The sequence below is a fragment of the Chamaea fasciata genome, unplaced genomic scaffold (assembly GCF_029207755.1).
Source record: "Chamaea fasciata isolate MVZ Bird 193981 ecotype frontalis unplaced genomic scaffold, bChaFas1.0.hap1 SCAF_21, whole genome shotgun sequence".
Taxonomy (NCBI): Eukaryota; Metazoa; Chordata; class Aves; order Passeriformes; family Sylviidae; genus Chamaea; species Chamaea fasciata.
Window position 1 is genome coordinate 10,327,755 of NW_027094106.1, and position 14,448 is coordinate 10,342,202.

The 14,448-nt window shown below is 48.6% G+C and overlaps 1 protein-coding gene across 1 annotated transcript in view; it reads right to left on the bottom strand.

The window, feature by feature from the left end:
* The window catches only part of NF1 (neurofibromin 1), a 73,601-nt gene extending 59,153 nt beyond the window's left edge, over positions 1-14,448 (bottom strand). The window contains exons 1-8 of the mRNA XM_066201917.1: positions 14,305-14,448; positions 7,469-7,612; positions 5,931-6,014; positions 4,110-4,300; positions 1,775-1,881; positions 1,448-1,515; positions 1,137-1,212; positions 465-622 (exon numbers count right to left, since the gene is read on the bottom strand). Coding sequence (XP_066058014.1) covers positions 465-622; positions 1,137-1,212; positions 1,448-1,515; positions 1,775-1,881; positions 4,110-4,300; positions 5,931-6,014; positions 7,469-7,612; positions 14,305-14,364 — 888 coding nt within the window. The 5' untranslated portion in view covers positions 14,365-14,448. The remainder of the gene's footprint in view (positions 1-464; positions 623-1,136; positions 1,213-1,447; positions 1,516-1,774; positions 1,882-4,109; positions 4,301-5,930; positions 6,015-7,468; positions 7,613-14,304) is intronic.

Genomic DNA, 14,448 nt, shown 5'->3' on the forward strand with positions numbered 1-14,448 from the left:
GAGAAACCCTGTCATTATTGAAGACCCTCCCTTTGACTGACCGGGGGCAGTCAGAACAGCACAAGGGCTGGGCTGTTCACTCTCAGCCCCGATGCTGCAGCCACACCAAAGCAGCAGGTGCTGCTGCAGGTGCTGTAACTGTAGGGGGGCTACAGACCCCAGAACCTCAGCACAGCCCTTTGCTGCGGGGGGAGGCAGAGGAAATCACAGCACAGAGATTCGAATCTCCAAGGAGATGGAGAAGTTCTGAAATAACATTGTTTGGGACATACTATCCGTATGAATTACTGACAGTAAAAGAACATGTGTAAGGTGAGAACTCAAAAAAAGTGCATAAATTTACATATGGAATTGCAACGTGCTCTATAAGGAGCAAAGACAAAATTAAACATTCCCAAAATACAGAATCAGCAAAACCAAGCATACTCTAAAAACCAGAGCCAGAATTCAGCTCCTTCTCTTACCTTGTTCATTTTAGTTTCCTCTACCACATCCTTTGCTATATCTTGGATTATCTCTGGACACAGGACCAGGAGGATGATCTGCAGTGGCCACACTGCTGCTTTACGTTTTGTGCTTTCAGCAAAGCCATCCACTAAATCAAACAACTTCTCAGCACAATCTGCATAAAACATAAGCCCGAGTTCAATACCAGTTTTGACTACGAAGAGGTAAAGAACAGGTATAAAAGAGCGGAGGGATAGTTCCACCTACACAGAAGGAAAGTTCTGGTTTGCACATTACTGACATGCTACTGGGGATCAAATGGTCTCAACCCAGTTAAAGACATGGTTTACCTGAAAATATAAATTCTCCTCTCTTTTTCACTAGAGACAAGTAAAGGTGATGTTCTCTAAGTTTTTACCCTGTATCAAGATGAAAAATATACATTTAAAGAGTCTCCATCTTTTGGCGTTTATTTTTTTGTGTTGTGACGCACAAAATGAATCTCTTTTAAGAGGGGAGTCAGGAAAGAAAAGAGACAGGAACATATCCTTGCCTGCCCTGACAAAGGCTGACAGAAATTTATTTATTTGCAGGCTTCACGAGGAGCAAAGAGAGCACAAAATGCAAGTGAATGCACTTGGGGATGTCTGAGAAACCAACCTTGAACACTGTCATGTGTTATGCCTTACCAGCCATGTCAGTCTGGGGGGTTTGGTACAGCTTTGTGAATTCATCAGGATAGTTTTCCACCCAGTTCCAAAATGCCTGCAGACAATGGGAAACACCTTTACAGTCCAGAGCTTCAACAATTTTACTGAATTACACATTTAAACAAAGAGAGGTTTGATCCTTATATCTAATCACTCAGAATTTCTTGTAAATATATGTGCACGAACGGAGGCAGCAATTTTTATTTTATAGTGAATTATGAATTGCAACTACTCCTAAACCAGAAGGAAGTCTGCAAACAAGCCATGAAAGGGAAGTTTTGAACACTCACCTTCTCAAGACTGTTGATAACAGCTAACTGAGCTACTTTCTTAAGGGCTTTAAACTTGAATACAGTCTCTGTAAAGATAAAACATTTCTGCATTTAGAACAGAAACTTGTTCTAAAACCAACACAGGTTATACAAGACATTTGAAGTGCAAAGCAATTCTCAAATCAATGTTTTAATAGTACTCAACTATTTTTAAATACTTCAGTAAATACATGACTGTTTGGAGTAAAACAGAGCAATGAAACTCAGATATATCAATTGCACGGTGTCATCTCTGACTAACCAGACTCAAATGGAAAGATTTCACAACACAGGCTCAGATCATACCTTGTAAGAGTCGCTTGAGTTTGGAACAATCCACACTGATGTACTGTAAAAGTTCAATATCATGAACATCAGCATTATCTTCTGAACAAACAGTCAGCTCCTGCAACCTAAAAATACACAAAGTACATGAACTTTTCCATCAGATCCTGTCAGACAGGTATGAGCACACCTGTGAGACTATGCACTTCAACAGCAGGGGAATGTTCCATCATCTGGGAAAAACACTTCCCCATCTAGAAAGAGAAGATCCTGCACGATTAAGACTTAATATGACAGTCTCGTGCCATCCTCATACTGGAAATGGAGCTAGAAAACCAGTGAGGAGTCTTACAAGGTGCCAGTACGTGCTGTGGATTGACTGTGCCCGAGATTTGGCTAAGCCCTCCTGTTACCCACTCTCCTGTGGCAGTGACCTTGTCATCTTTTCAACTAAACATGAAGGTCACGGACTCCTGACACCTTCAGGCTGCTGCTCCTCCACAGCAGGTCCTGCCCCAGGTAAGCTCGGAGAGAACAGCAGGGACTGATGGTACTGGATATCACTGCAGTGAGCTACAACCATTCTTGGCCCGCGTTTCTCTGCCCTGAGCACGCAGGACGAAGTTTAATCACACCAGTTTAAACACAACAGCATCTCTCACACTGGTGTCTCAGAGAATCTCCTCAGCACCTCCCAGACACCAAGCCACTGACCACTGCAGCATCTGCTCCCACAAACTCGGGACTGCCGCGGCTCCTTCCAAGGCTACAGATGTGCTTCAGACACGGAATGTCATTTCTAGTACTAGACACAAAAGCAGTTCTTCGTGTCTTCAGCGCCAGGGAAACTGAACAGCCCTCCCTGGGAATGGGAAGGTCCCCACTGCTGTGCTTTCCGTGCCTGAAGTCCCCCAGCTGCTGTGCAAGGGCCAGAAATAAGCCTGAACAGGAAACCCAGGTCAGGGATCAGCAGTGCTGACTGGCAGCAGGCTGACCCCTGTGGAGACCAGCAACAATTGGTCAAACATTTAACTGCTGCTCTAGAAGTCATCTGCAGGGAAAACAGGTTAGGGGAAAAGCACTCTGCTCCAGCTCAAAGGGATGCTGAGGAGGGCTTTGGACTAGGGGAACAAACCACGCTACAGGCACACAAATACACACCGATCCAGGGACTAGATTCAAAGATTCTCAGAAAATTTCAACTGAAAAATGCTCCCAATAAAAGGAGCAAAATAAATTGTTTCCATTTCCATAAGCAACAAAACACAATCAACCTACAGAGTAACACCATATCCCCCATGCCGGCTGCCAAGTCTATGTTCTTGAAATAGAAGTTATCAAAGGCTCTGTAACAACTCTGAAAATACTTTCAATTTCAAATTACTCAATCATTTTAGACTGATTTCTAAAACATTAACATTTTCCAGAGAGATACATAAATATATGAGGAAAATATAAATCTTTGTTTCAATTCAATTGGCTCACTCACAGCCATATGACCCCGTAAGGCTGCCCAAGCTCCACTTCTAATAAATGAAGAAATATGTCAACTGCAACACTGTGTGACAAGAGCTAAGCTACTTCAAGCACCTTTCAAAAAACATGAAAGTATCTCAGTAGTAAAAAGCTTAGCACACCACTCTAGTGGACTGACAAATGCTGAAGCATCAGAAGGATCTGGAACAGGGCAAAAAGAGCAAAGAATAGATGGAAATTTTGGGCCTGTCTCCATTCTTACCTAGAAAAGCAGAAAATCCAGTTATTTTTACAGTAAATGTGCTGTGAAACTCAAGTCAGTCAGAAGACAAATGAGTCTTTTCCAACAACTAACAAACAGCCCAGTTGTTTGTCCCCTTCAGGCATAAGACAGATTTAACATAAAAGCTTCCGAGCAGGAAAACAACCATGGGGCTCCAGCAGAGCTGTGGACAATCACCAATTTTCATTCCAAATTTGTAACTAAATGGATACAACCATTAGCTTCAGCATCCTTTTTTTTTCCCCAAGACACCTTACACCCGCAAGAACTTATTCAACTTTTTCCACTGCATTATTTTCATTCACTATTTTCACTGGTCCTTGTGAAAGCAGCTTTAAAAAGCAATAAATGCAGGCAGCAGTAACCCAGGATGGGGCTGAAACAAGCTCATTTCATAACCTGAACCCCAAGTAAAACTGTGCAAGGTTGAGGGCATTCCACTTGAAAACTACCCCGTTAAAGAGCATTTAAAGCATTGGCTCCTCTGAACAGCCTGCAGCTCGTGGCAGACTGAGGCTGCAGGCAGCAGCGCAGGTGCCGTCCCTGCGCGGGGGGCTGCAGGCAGCAGCACAGAGCCCGTGCCCAGGGCTGTCCCACCTGGTGGAGATGCGGCTGAAGACGGCGTTGAAGTTGTTGCAGCTGAGCGAGAAGAGCACGCCCGAGGCGCAGCTGCGCAGCTCGGCCGCGTGCTGGTTGCCCTCGCGGTAGGTGTGGATGAAGTGGCAGATCTCGGGCAGCAGCTGCTTCACCAGCATGGTCTCGTCCAGGCGCAGGGTGTCCTTGGGTTGCTGCAAACAAACAAACAAACGAACGAACAGTGCTCCCCTCAGCTCTGCTGGGCAGGCAGAGCCGGGAGCCCCCAGCAGGGCCTGGGCCCAACCTCCCCACCTGCACAGAGAGGTCCGTGCCCACAGCAGCCAAACCACCCCACAGCTCCAGCTGAGAAACGCGGCACACCAGGCTGGGCAATGCCACCCAGCATCCAGGAGAACAGCAAACCACCCTGTGGAGCAGCACACACTTGGCTCTGATGACTGCTGCTCTGTGTCGAGGATCAGGACGGCACTGAGGGCTAAGGGGCAAAGCCCACCCTCACCTCCCTCTGGGTAGGGGCTTGGTGGCCATATTTTGACAGCGAGTATTTTGTATTAAAAAATGAACCCGAAAAAGGTGCTTCTCCCTCGCTCTTACCAGGAATTGCTCTATACGAGTCAAAAATGACTTAATTTCCCTGCAAAAGAAAAATCTAATTTTTGCCAGTTTGCACAGTGTGAGACATAAGGAAACTATTTACAAAAGAATTCGAAGTGCAACTTTGCTCTACTAAGAGCAACTTTTAACAGAAGGGTCAGCACTAAAGCTTTCTAAAATTCTACCAATGAATTTTCCATAGGGAATTGGGAAGTTTCAGAGACTCCCACTTAGTTGATCTGAGTCCTGTTGCCATGAGAACTTGATGAAACATTGAGCAAGAAATTCATCTGAAGATACCACAGAACACAACACGCTTTGTACAGAGCTTTGGCTCACTCTCATTTAACATATTCTGCCTCACACTGCTCTCGTCTGAAGTGACAGAGCAAGAAACATTCAGCACAATTTCAGGCTATTTAAATATGATGATCTATCAGGAAAACCACTGTTTCAAATATTATGCATAGAAGAAGAACTTAAAAATAAGTGAATTCTGGAGTTAAAACTCTGGGGTTTTGACTCAATGCATTAAAGACAAAGAGAAGTGTTTCCCTCAGCTGTAAAAGCTGGAAATTGAATATAGCTTAAAAATAAAACCCCGTTCTTGTTAAAAGAATAAACCACTGCAAGTCTCACTCTCAGTGAAGTCTGGCTCTGCAATTCCAGCCCAGCACAGTAAGCTGTACAAGCAGCACCAGTCTCCTCCCAAAGGGAGCAGCAAACTGCCTCGCAGCAGCTCGGACTGGAAACCTCAGGCCTGGACTCCCAGTGGAGACCTGGACACGCTTAACTAATGTAATCTAGGAAACACCTGCAGAAATCATCTCCAGAGCAGTGGCAGCAAGGTTTCTGCTGTATGTAAAAGCACATGGAAAATTACTTCAACAAATGAAAGCTTGAAGACAGTTAAAGAAAATTCAGCGCTGTATGCAGAGAACTAAGCAGCACAAAATGAAAAATTTGTACTGAATTCTCTGCTGCTTTCAACATGAAAAAAGATCATTAATTTTAGGCAATAAAAAGCACCCTCCAAATTGTTAATGCATCGGTTACATCAACTACTTCACTTATAGGAGGTTTTAGTATTTTTCAAATGGCATTAATCCTACTTTGCTCTAAATCTGATGAGTTTTTAGTACCAGTAACTACAGATACACAAGCATTTAACCTGTGTTCTCCAACCCACTGGATTCCAATTCGAATTGCTTATGCAAGCCCACTTACCCCTGCCAGACATTTTTCCAGTGTATCCAAGATAATCAGCTGAGATAGATATAAATTCTTTTCAGCAGTTTCTCCAAATATTCTCTAGAAGTAGAAAGGATATGGGTTCATCTGAGACACAGATATTTGACTTGTAACGCGTGAAAGTGAAGCAGCAAAGTGGCACAGCAAATTATGGCTCCTCTACTGCTCTGGCTTGGAGTTTAGACATAAAGCCGGCAAAGAATCAGATTAAAACAGGAATTAAAACCTTATCACCAAAGAAATCTCTCTGTCCAGTCTGCAGTGCCAAACGCAGCGAGGAGCAAACATCCCTGCCAAGTCAGACTGGAGGTGCCCCGCAGCCCCTCACCTCCACGGGCTGCTCAGAGATGCAGTTGCACCTTTCCAGAAGCTCTTTTGGCATCAATTACTGCTGACTCTTCCCCAGTCCTGCGCAGGATGCCCACTGCAGGCACGGGAGGAAGGCAGGATTCCCCGGGGTGTGTCAGCCAGCCCCCAGCCACTGGCTCCAGCAACACTCAGACAGCAAAATAAAGCAGGAAAAGCTCAGCCACAAACACACAGGGCCAACTGCCCACAGACAGAGCACCAGGGAAGTTCATTTTACCCCACAGCAGGGGTGGCTCACCTCAGCCCAGGCGTCAGCTGAGACTTTCTGAGACCAGGACCATTATAACTGAGCGTCTCTTGCTTGTTTCAGCTACAGAAATCCTCCCCAGTTATTGCTGATGCCCACAGCAGCTCAGGCCATCACACGTGACAAACATTCTCAGGGCAAAAGTTGACTTTTTAATTGACACTTTTAGCTAGGTCTTCCCTCTCTAAAGCTCTGTATCACACACACAAACTTCTTTGAACTGTACAGTTTTCTCATTTATCAGCCAATCATCTTGCACATCAACATGTTCCCTCACGCCTGTAGAGTTTAATTAAAATCAATTCTCTCTCCAAAGGGATTACAGGTAGCTTTAAGCAGCCGAAAATCCCTAGCAGCAGGGCAACCTATTTTCTCATTTTATCAGTCCTGTGCAGCTCCAGCAGATGCACATCGCTGTACAAGCGACAGCCAAGGGCTCTCTCCAAAGAATGTCTCTAAAAGCATTAAAAAAGGGCTGTCAGAGCCTGGCCAGGCCTGTTACCTGTTTGGGGAGCTTCCAAATTATCCCAAATTACATGGATTCAAAACTCAACGAACTAAACCTTTCTCATGACAAAGGTTCTGACTGAAATTCATCTGCTTGTTAAAAATACATCTATTTTATATACACAGGCACACAGTGAAACACCCAAGCAGCCTGGGAAATTCAAACAGCCCAAGTTTTAAATCCTTTCCCTGCCCCAAAATCCCAATGCCTTTCTGTGGAACATGGTTCTGATGGATGCTACTGGTGAACTTCAGAACAGAAAATAAGTAAGTGTAAAAGGAAATCAACAATTTGACTAAATTTCAAGTAATTCTCTGCAGACTGTACAATACAAATAGGTAACAACTATTTGAAAAAAATCACCAAACAATGCAGAATTAGAAAACTCACCATGTTATTAACATTTTTTAAGATATTGGTGAGACCACTGATGACCAGGGAAAACTTGTACTTGGAAATGTTGATGAGACATTCCTTGTTGTGCTCCGTGCTGACTTTGGTGTGGGTATTCTGCTGGCAAGCCTTTATTGGAAGCTGCAAGAGAAAACTGTTATAAGGTTTTGCACACTGAAATTTCCAGCTTTAAAGATGGGTTAAAAACTCGTGACACACCAGAAACCACCTTGAAAAACGTTCTACAAGAGACAACACTGAACACATTATTCCATCCTCTCGACATTCATCTTTCCATCAGTCACCTATAAAACAAAGTGCTTAAGTTCACCTGTCCCTTTTCCTGAACTGAAACTAAACCTCTACTTCGTGATGAATTCTCTACAACCTGAATGCCAAAGCCATCAAAAGGAGCAGAAAAATACAAGACAGAATTCTGAGAAAAGAGTCTTTATTTTAAAAATGGGCTTATTAAAGACCAAAGACCTTCCAAGGCTAATACCTGCAAGAAAAGAATGCATCTTGGGAGCCGAGGGGAGGAGAAGCCCAGACACTCACAGAGCAGGTGAGCTGAGGGCAGCAGCTGTCCCAGGTGTGTCCCCTGCTCCGCCAGGACAGGACTGGCCAAGGAGGAACCCTGCAGCCCCCCGGGGTCCCCACAAACACTCCCAGTGCCAAATCTCATCCTCAAACATGCCTGGAGCGCCTGTGAGCCCCACGTTACCTGTCCCTGGCCAACATCCAGTGGTGAAAACCAGAGCCAGACCCAACTTTGCCCAGAAAGAGAAGACTCAGAGCGACTGCGCGGCCCGAGATGCTCCTGCTGCTGTGTGAACACTGGGCACTTTGTTTCCCGCCGTACCCAAATTCTTCAGGGGTCACAACGGAGTCACTTCCCAGGCACACACCCACTCCCCTGCCTGCCCCTCCTCTGGGATGCCACTCTGCACAAACAAGCCTTCCACTCGGGATCTCGGTTTTTTAAAAGCAAACAAATACAAGAACGTTTATGCCAGTTGTATTTTAAAGTGTGACCTTGGGATTCCCTATCCATAGGTTGAATTGCTACTACGAGTTTTAACCCATTTTGATCAGAGTTGTGGATAAAGGTGTACTCTGACAGACAGCAAGAGCTCAATGGAAATGCCATGGTGTAGTATCTGTGCATTACAAGAGATTAGCAGAGAGAGAGAATTGCAGAGAGGGTAAAAGGAGGATTCCAAGGAATTACAATCAGCTTTAGAGCTGCAAAGTGCCTTAGGAGGCACCTGCCAGGGCGAGGGCTCTGAGGGGCACCCTTCCCCACCGGGCCTGCAGCCACCTGACACACGGGCTGGGGAAAGTCCAAGCGCCCCAAGACAAAGTGCAAAGATGAGCTGGAGCACCTTTGTCACCTGTGTCCAACAGTTCTGAGGGCAGCGTGCCTGACCCAGCTGTCCCCCGGCAGGGAGCAGGGCACTGACACAGCATCCCGCCCTGAGGCCACGGGGTCACTCCCGCTCTGGACAAGCTGAGCCGCGCTCTGGGTTCAAGCTCAATTCTTTTGGTACCATGGACCAGGACCCCTTTGGACATTGGCTGGGCCTTTCCTAAGAGAATGGCTCACTGTTACTGCAGAAAAAAGATGGTCCTGGCACTCTGGGCACACACACACACACCCCCCGAGGGGCGGCAGCAGGCCCTGACCAGCCCTGGCCCCACAGCTGGCACTGCAGTCACAGCAAACACCCCGAGGAGCTGCAGCAGGCCCTGAGGAGCCCTGGCTCCGGGCTCCAGGAGCTCAGCAGCCAGGGCTGCTCCCAGGGAAGGCTCTCCAGGACAGGGCTCATTCTCTGCCGGCAAAGACACCCCCAGCACCACCTCCATGGGCAGTCCAGCTCATTCCCAGCCCAGTCTGGATGCCCTGGCACGTTGGGCTGCAGGGCTTTACAGCAGCACGAGGAGCTCCAATGTGCTGGTTTTACCCCTGGAAGAGCAGAATAAACAGCATTTATGACTCAAGCTTTGTTTGCACTGGCAGATGTTATTTTTACAATACATTTTTGGAAGTCATTGGTGGATGATAGATACATTTAATTCAAAATTTCACTATTGCTAGTACTTTTTATTGGGATTTTCAAGTCTCTGTGCTGACAGCAGCAGCAAAGCTCAGTACCACTGAGTGCTAAAACGCTTGAGAAGAGCCTCTCAAAGAAAGTGTGTCATAGATCTAGTTCTGTGTACTCCCATGCCAGAGAAACAGCACATTACACACTTCTGGAGCTTCCTGCCACAACAGCCACTACAACAAGGTCACCTAGAAGTAAAACTGCTTTTTATACTATCATTTTAAAATAGGAAACTATACAAAAAGGAAATATTAGCGGTGTTATTTTGGGATTTTTTATTTCTCAGCTCTTTTCTTTGTGCTCTCTGACACGCTGGAACACTTTATTTCCCCTCAAAGAATGCAGTGCCAGTGCTGAGTGACTAAAGAGAATCTACTTTACTCCTCTACAAATACCATTAATCTAAACGTTGGGGGGGGGGGGGGGGAAGCTGAAATTTTACTTCCATTGACTTTGATTTTATTTTAGAAAAAAGAAATACTGACAAACGGTTTCCTGTAGAGCTATTTGAATTAGAACCAGGAATCAGAGCACCAAGCTAAAATATAACTGGGGGTTGAAGCTCTGAGCACATGGCCTGCTCCGAGCCCAGCCCAGCTGCTGGCAGCACTGCCAGCGAGGCCGGAGCTGCGCTGGGCAGCGACAGCCCCACCGGGGTGCCCACAGCCTCGGAGCACCCTCACAGCCCCTCCAGGGCCCAAACACACCACGGGGAACAGGGAACAACGGCATTTGGGGCTCAGGCCTGCCTCGTCTCATGCACTGGACAAAGACAAAACGGGCAGATGAAATCTGGAACCTTTTCAGCCACCAAACTGTAAATCTTTGACATGGAGAAAGGAAAAAAGAGATTGATTGTGTTTGGGGTTGTTTTACTTTTAGCCAAACACGTTCAGTTTGAGGAATGCTGCCCTAGTCACAGACACTATTTATTCAGAAAAGGTGTTTTTCAAGCCTGTGAAGTGAGTTGCACCTGCTTCAGGTATCCTCTAGTCTGCTGTAAGAAGGTCCAATCTTTTGTTAAATGACCATGGACACTGGTTTGGAACTACCACCACTGACAGGCTGAGTGTCTGTACGCTGTGCACTCAGGCTGTTGAGAAAAGCCACACTGAGCCATGGATTTTGCTTTATCACTTGTAACTAACGAACACAAAGTTCATTAAATCACCTCCACTTAGTCTGTGCTTAGCAGTCTGGAGAAACACAAAACACGCAGGAAAAAATCCCATGTGCTGTCCTTAACAGCCCCCAAACCCACCGCAGTTCATCCTTCCAAACAATTTCTTGGAGCTTTTCAGCAGCCCATACAACACACGTGTGCTGGCGACAGAAAATCCCCACAGCACCAGCACTGCCAGAACCAGACACAGAGCCCTCAAAACCAAGAGGCACCTTCCTCCCCGCCCTGAACACACCCCTAGCACAGCAGCTCCCGGCTCAGCCTTCCCAGGAACACACGACTCTCACAGTTTTTCCCTACATTGCTGTAAAAATGAAGCAGTGTCAGAAGGCGAAGCTGGTGCTGTGACCAATCCCGTATTCACCCACCCTGCCAACACAAACAGCGTGTGAGGTGAGGAAGGGCCAGGATCACCTGGACACTTCCAGCAGCCAGGTAACACCTGCGGGCACACGCTCTGAGAGCCATCCCAGCACAGGCAGGCTCGGCCTGCCCCAGCCCCAGGCCTGGGGAAATCCGCCCCACGCACACACGGAGCGCCTCCCGGGCCGCACCCTGTGCCCAGCACAGCACAGAAACACCCCAGCACACAGCCCACCGGAGATCTCCCAAGGAGCCACGAGGACAACCAGGGCCGGCACCTGCAGCCGCGGCTTTTGCGGGTCTCTGGTTATGAACAGGTTTCAAACAATGTGGGGAAAAATCAACAGGAGGAGGGAATATTTGTTTTCATTTAATACCTCTTAATTAAAGGGAGGATGGAACATCACACTGGCTTCCAGTTTTTATGCACTTTCTTAACTGAGAGCCATCACACCCCCTGAAGTGCAAATGGGAAGCCTAAACCAAAATCCACAGAACAAGAGTCTCCTTTCTTTGAAGCATGGCAGAATCACTAATGCTGGAGGAGACCTCTGAGACCACTGAATCCAAGCTGTGACTGATCCCCACCTTGTCACCAGCACAGAGCCGCAGCCAGGCATTCCCTGAACACTTCCACGGTGGGCACTCCACCACAACCACCACGGCCACAAGGTTATAAAGGATTAATGCCTTTTATTACATTGAGAGTTTCAAACCAATCTAGATGTAGATTGGGCAGTCTGACTCCTCCAGCTATGCTCACAACCATCCCAGTGCTGCGCCATCCCTCCTGTGATTTCGCACTGTAACACACTTAAAGCACCATGAAAACACTACACACAAAACCGGAAGTGAATATTTCCATAGGAAAACCAGAGAATTTTATTTTCCAAAGCCCTGGCTACGTCTGAAATCACAGGGAACTCCACAAACTCCCAGGCTCTTTGTGCTGCTGCAGTCTAATTTCACCCTGCCCACCCCAAGTTGTGAAAAATGCAATAAGCAGTATTCTGTGCAGGCCCTGCTGAGAGCTCCCCGCGCTCCCTGTCAGTGTGGCCGGGCCTCACAGGGCCCAGGAACAGCTCCTTCTGCAGCAGCTGAAGGCTGGGGCGGCCCCAGGACAGCCCTGCAGCAGGCCAGGGCTCATGGAGCACGGGGCAGCACTGCCAGGAGCTCCAGGGATTGATTCCGTGAGCCAGGCGCTGGTTAACTCACACAACTCTGCTTGCCAGTCCCCCCAGGCCCAGAGAAGAGAATCGTACACACAAAGGCAGATTTTGGTTAAAGCAGCATTTATAACAATAAACAAGAGCAGAGCAGAGCAGACTGGTTTGCCCTGATTTCCCTTGTTTTCAATACCCATTAGCATCCTCTCAGCTTGCTGTTTCATCTTTTCTAAAATGAATTCAAGCACTCAGCAAATGAATGAAAAGCCTGTCTACATCTGTAAATTTGCAAGAAGGATGGTTACACTTTCCTTCTCTGCAAAGGAAGGGAGAAACCCTGGAGAAGCGTTGTCTTCCCCTGTGCAGAGAAGCCAAAACACAACAGAGCTGAGCTGCCCCTCTCCCCCTCCTCACTCCACCACTGTGACATGCCAGGCAGGGCTGAGCCCAGAGCTCCTGCCCTCAGGCAAACCCTCACCGCATGAACACCACTGAAATATAGTGCATAAATTCAGTGTGCTTTGGTAAGACACCACAGCTGTGACTGACAGCGATGGATTTGATGCACATTATCGCTGTAACTCCTCTATTTCAGCATCTCAGGAATCACAACGGCTTCCTCCCTGCCCAGAGAGGATTCCTCCCCTACACCTACCCGTAACCAGGCCACAGAAAGTACAGAAAGATAATTCTCTTCTAAGAAGTTGGTAATTCCTAACAGATGCTGGCAAGCCCCATTCCACAGCATACACAACAAAGAAGATGAGAAAGCCTTTTAGCACCAGCACATCAAGAAGTATCTTCTTGCATTACTGGGAGAATAATCAATCCTGTGTTTTCTCAGCTTATGGAAAAACCAATCTACAACTCAAGACAAGGGGGAGAATAAGGTAACTGTGCAAATATGTCTATAATGTATTGCAAAAATCTGCCTCATGATAACGCCAAAAGACAAAGTGTGATGTTTTCCTCTTCAAAATAAACCTCACATAAACGTAAGAAGAAACAGTTTGTTTTTCCTGCAGCAGGCCACATGTCCCTGCAGGCTGCTGAAGGCCAGCAGCACTGAGGGACAGATGCAGCACACAACAGGGCTCAGCCTGGAGAAGCAGCTCCAGTTTTTGATGGATTTACACCAAGCAGGGTCTCCCAGAGCTGAGCCTCCTGTGACACAAAGGCTGCACTCACAGTGTGGCAAAACGAGAGAGACATCACAGGAGCTGATCACTGAGCCCCAAGGGAGGGACACCACTCCAGGAAAGCACCTCGGGAGTAGGGATGGAGATGGAGCGTAAGCACCGAGCTTAGCCCCACTGGGAGTCACCCACCTAATCCCGGTAAGCACTTCCTGCTGCTGGATCAGGGAAATATAAACCCAAAGGCCAACAAATCCCTCTTCCTTCCATTCAGAAAATCCTTCTCCAAACTACGAGCGCTGACTTTTGCAAGATGTAAATGCCCATCACTGCAATAGCAAGCGGGACAGCTCACGGCTCGGAGCCGTGCCCGCGGGGCCGGGGCCGCACACCGACATCGCCCTTGCACCGGGGCCATGGGCAGCACCGCGGCCGCAGCGCCTCCGGCCCGCCCCGACCCGCTCTCCAGGCTCTCCCTGCCCTGGAGAGCCAGAGGATGGAAAGCAAGGACGGCAATTCCACACGAACGTCTACGGAAAGCGGAGACACTTCGGAGAGGCGGGGGAGCAGCGGCGAGGGGAGCCAGGCCCCTCCTCAGGGCCGCCGCCGGCACAAGGACGGACGCGCCGCACCTGGAGCGGCCGGGCGGCGGCGGGAGCCCGGTGCGGCGGGAGCCCCGGGCTGTGAGGGCAGCGCCGGCCCCGCCCCGGGCCCGCCCGGCACAAAGGGCGCCGGCCCCGGGCCTCGGCCCCGGCGCGGGCGGGCGGCGGCGGCGCTGCCGAGGCCTTCCCCGCCCGGGGAACGGGGCCGCTCCCCGCCGCGCGCCCCCGGCCCTCCCCGCGGCCCGGCGAGGGGGACGCGCCGCCGCCCCCGCTACCTGCTCGTCGAAGCGGTTCACCACGGCCTGCACCCACTCCACGGGCTTGTGCGCCGCCATGGCCCGGCGCCGCCCGCCCGGGGAGCGGCGGGAGCGCGCGGGCGGGGTCGGTGTCGCGGGCCCTCAGCGCGCGGGGCCCGCCAT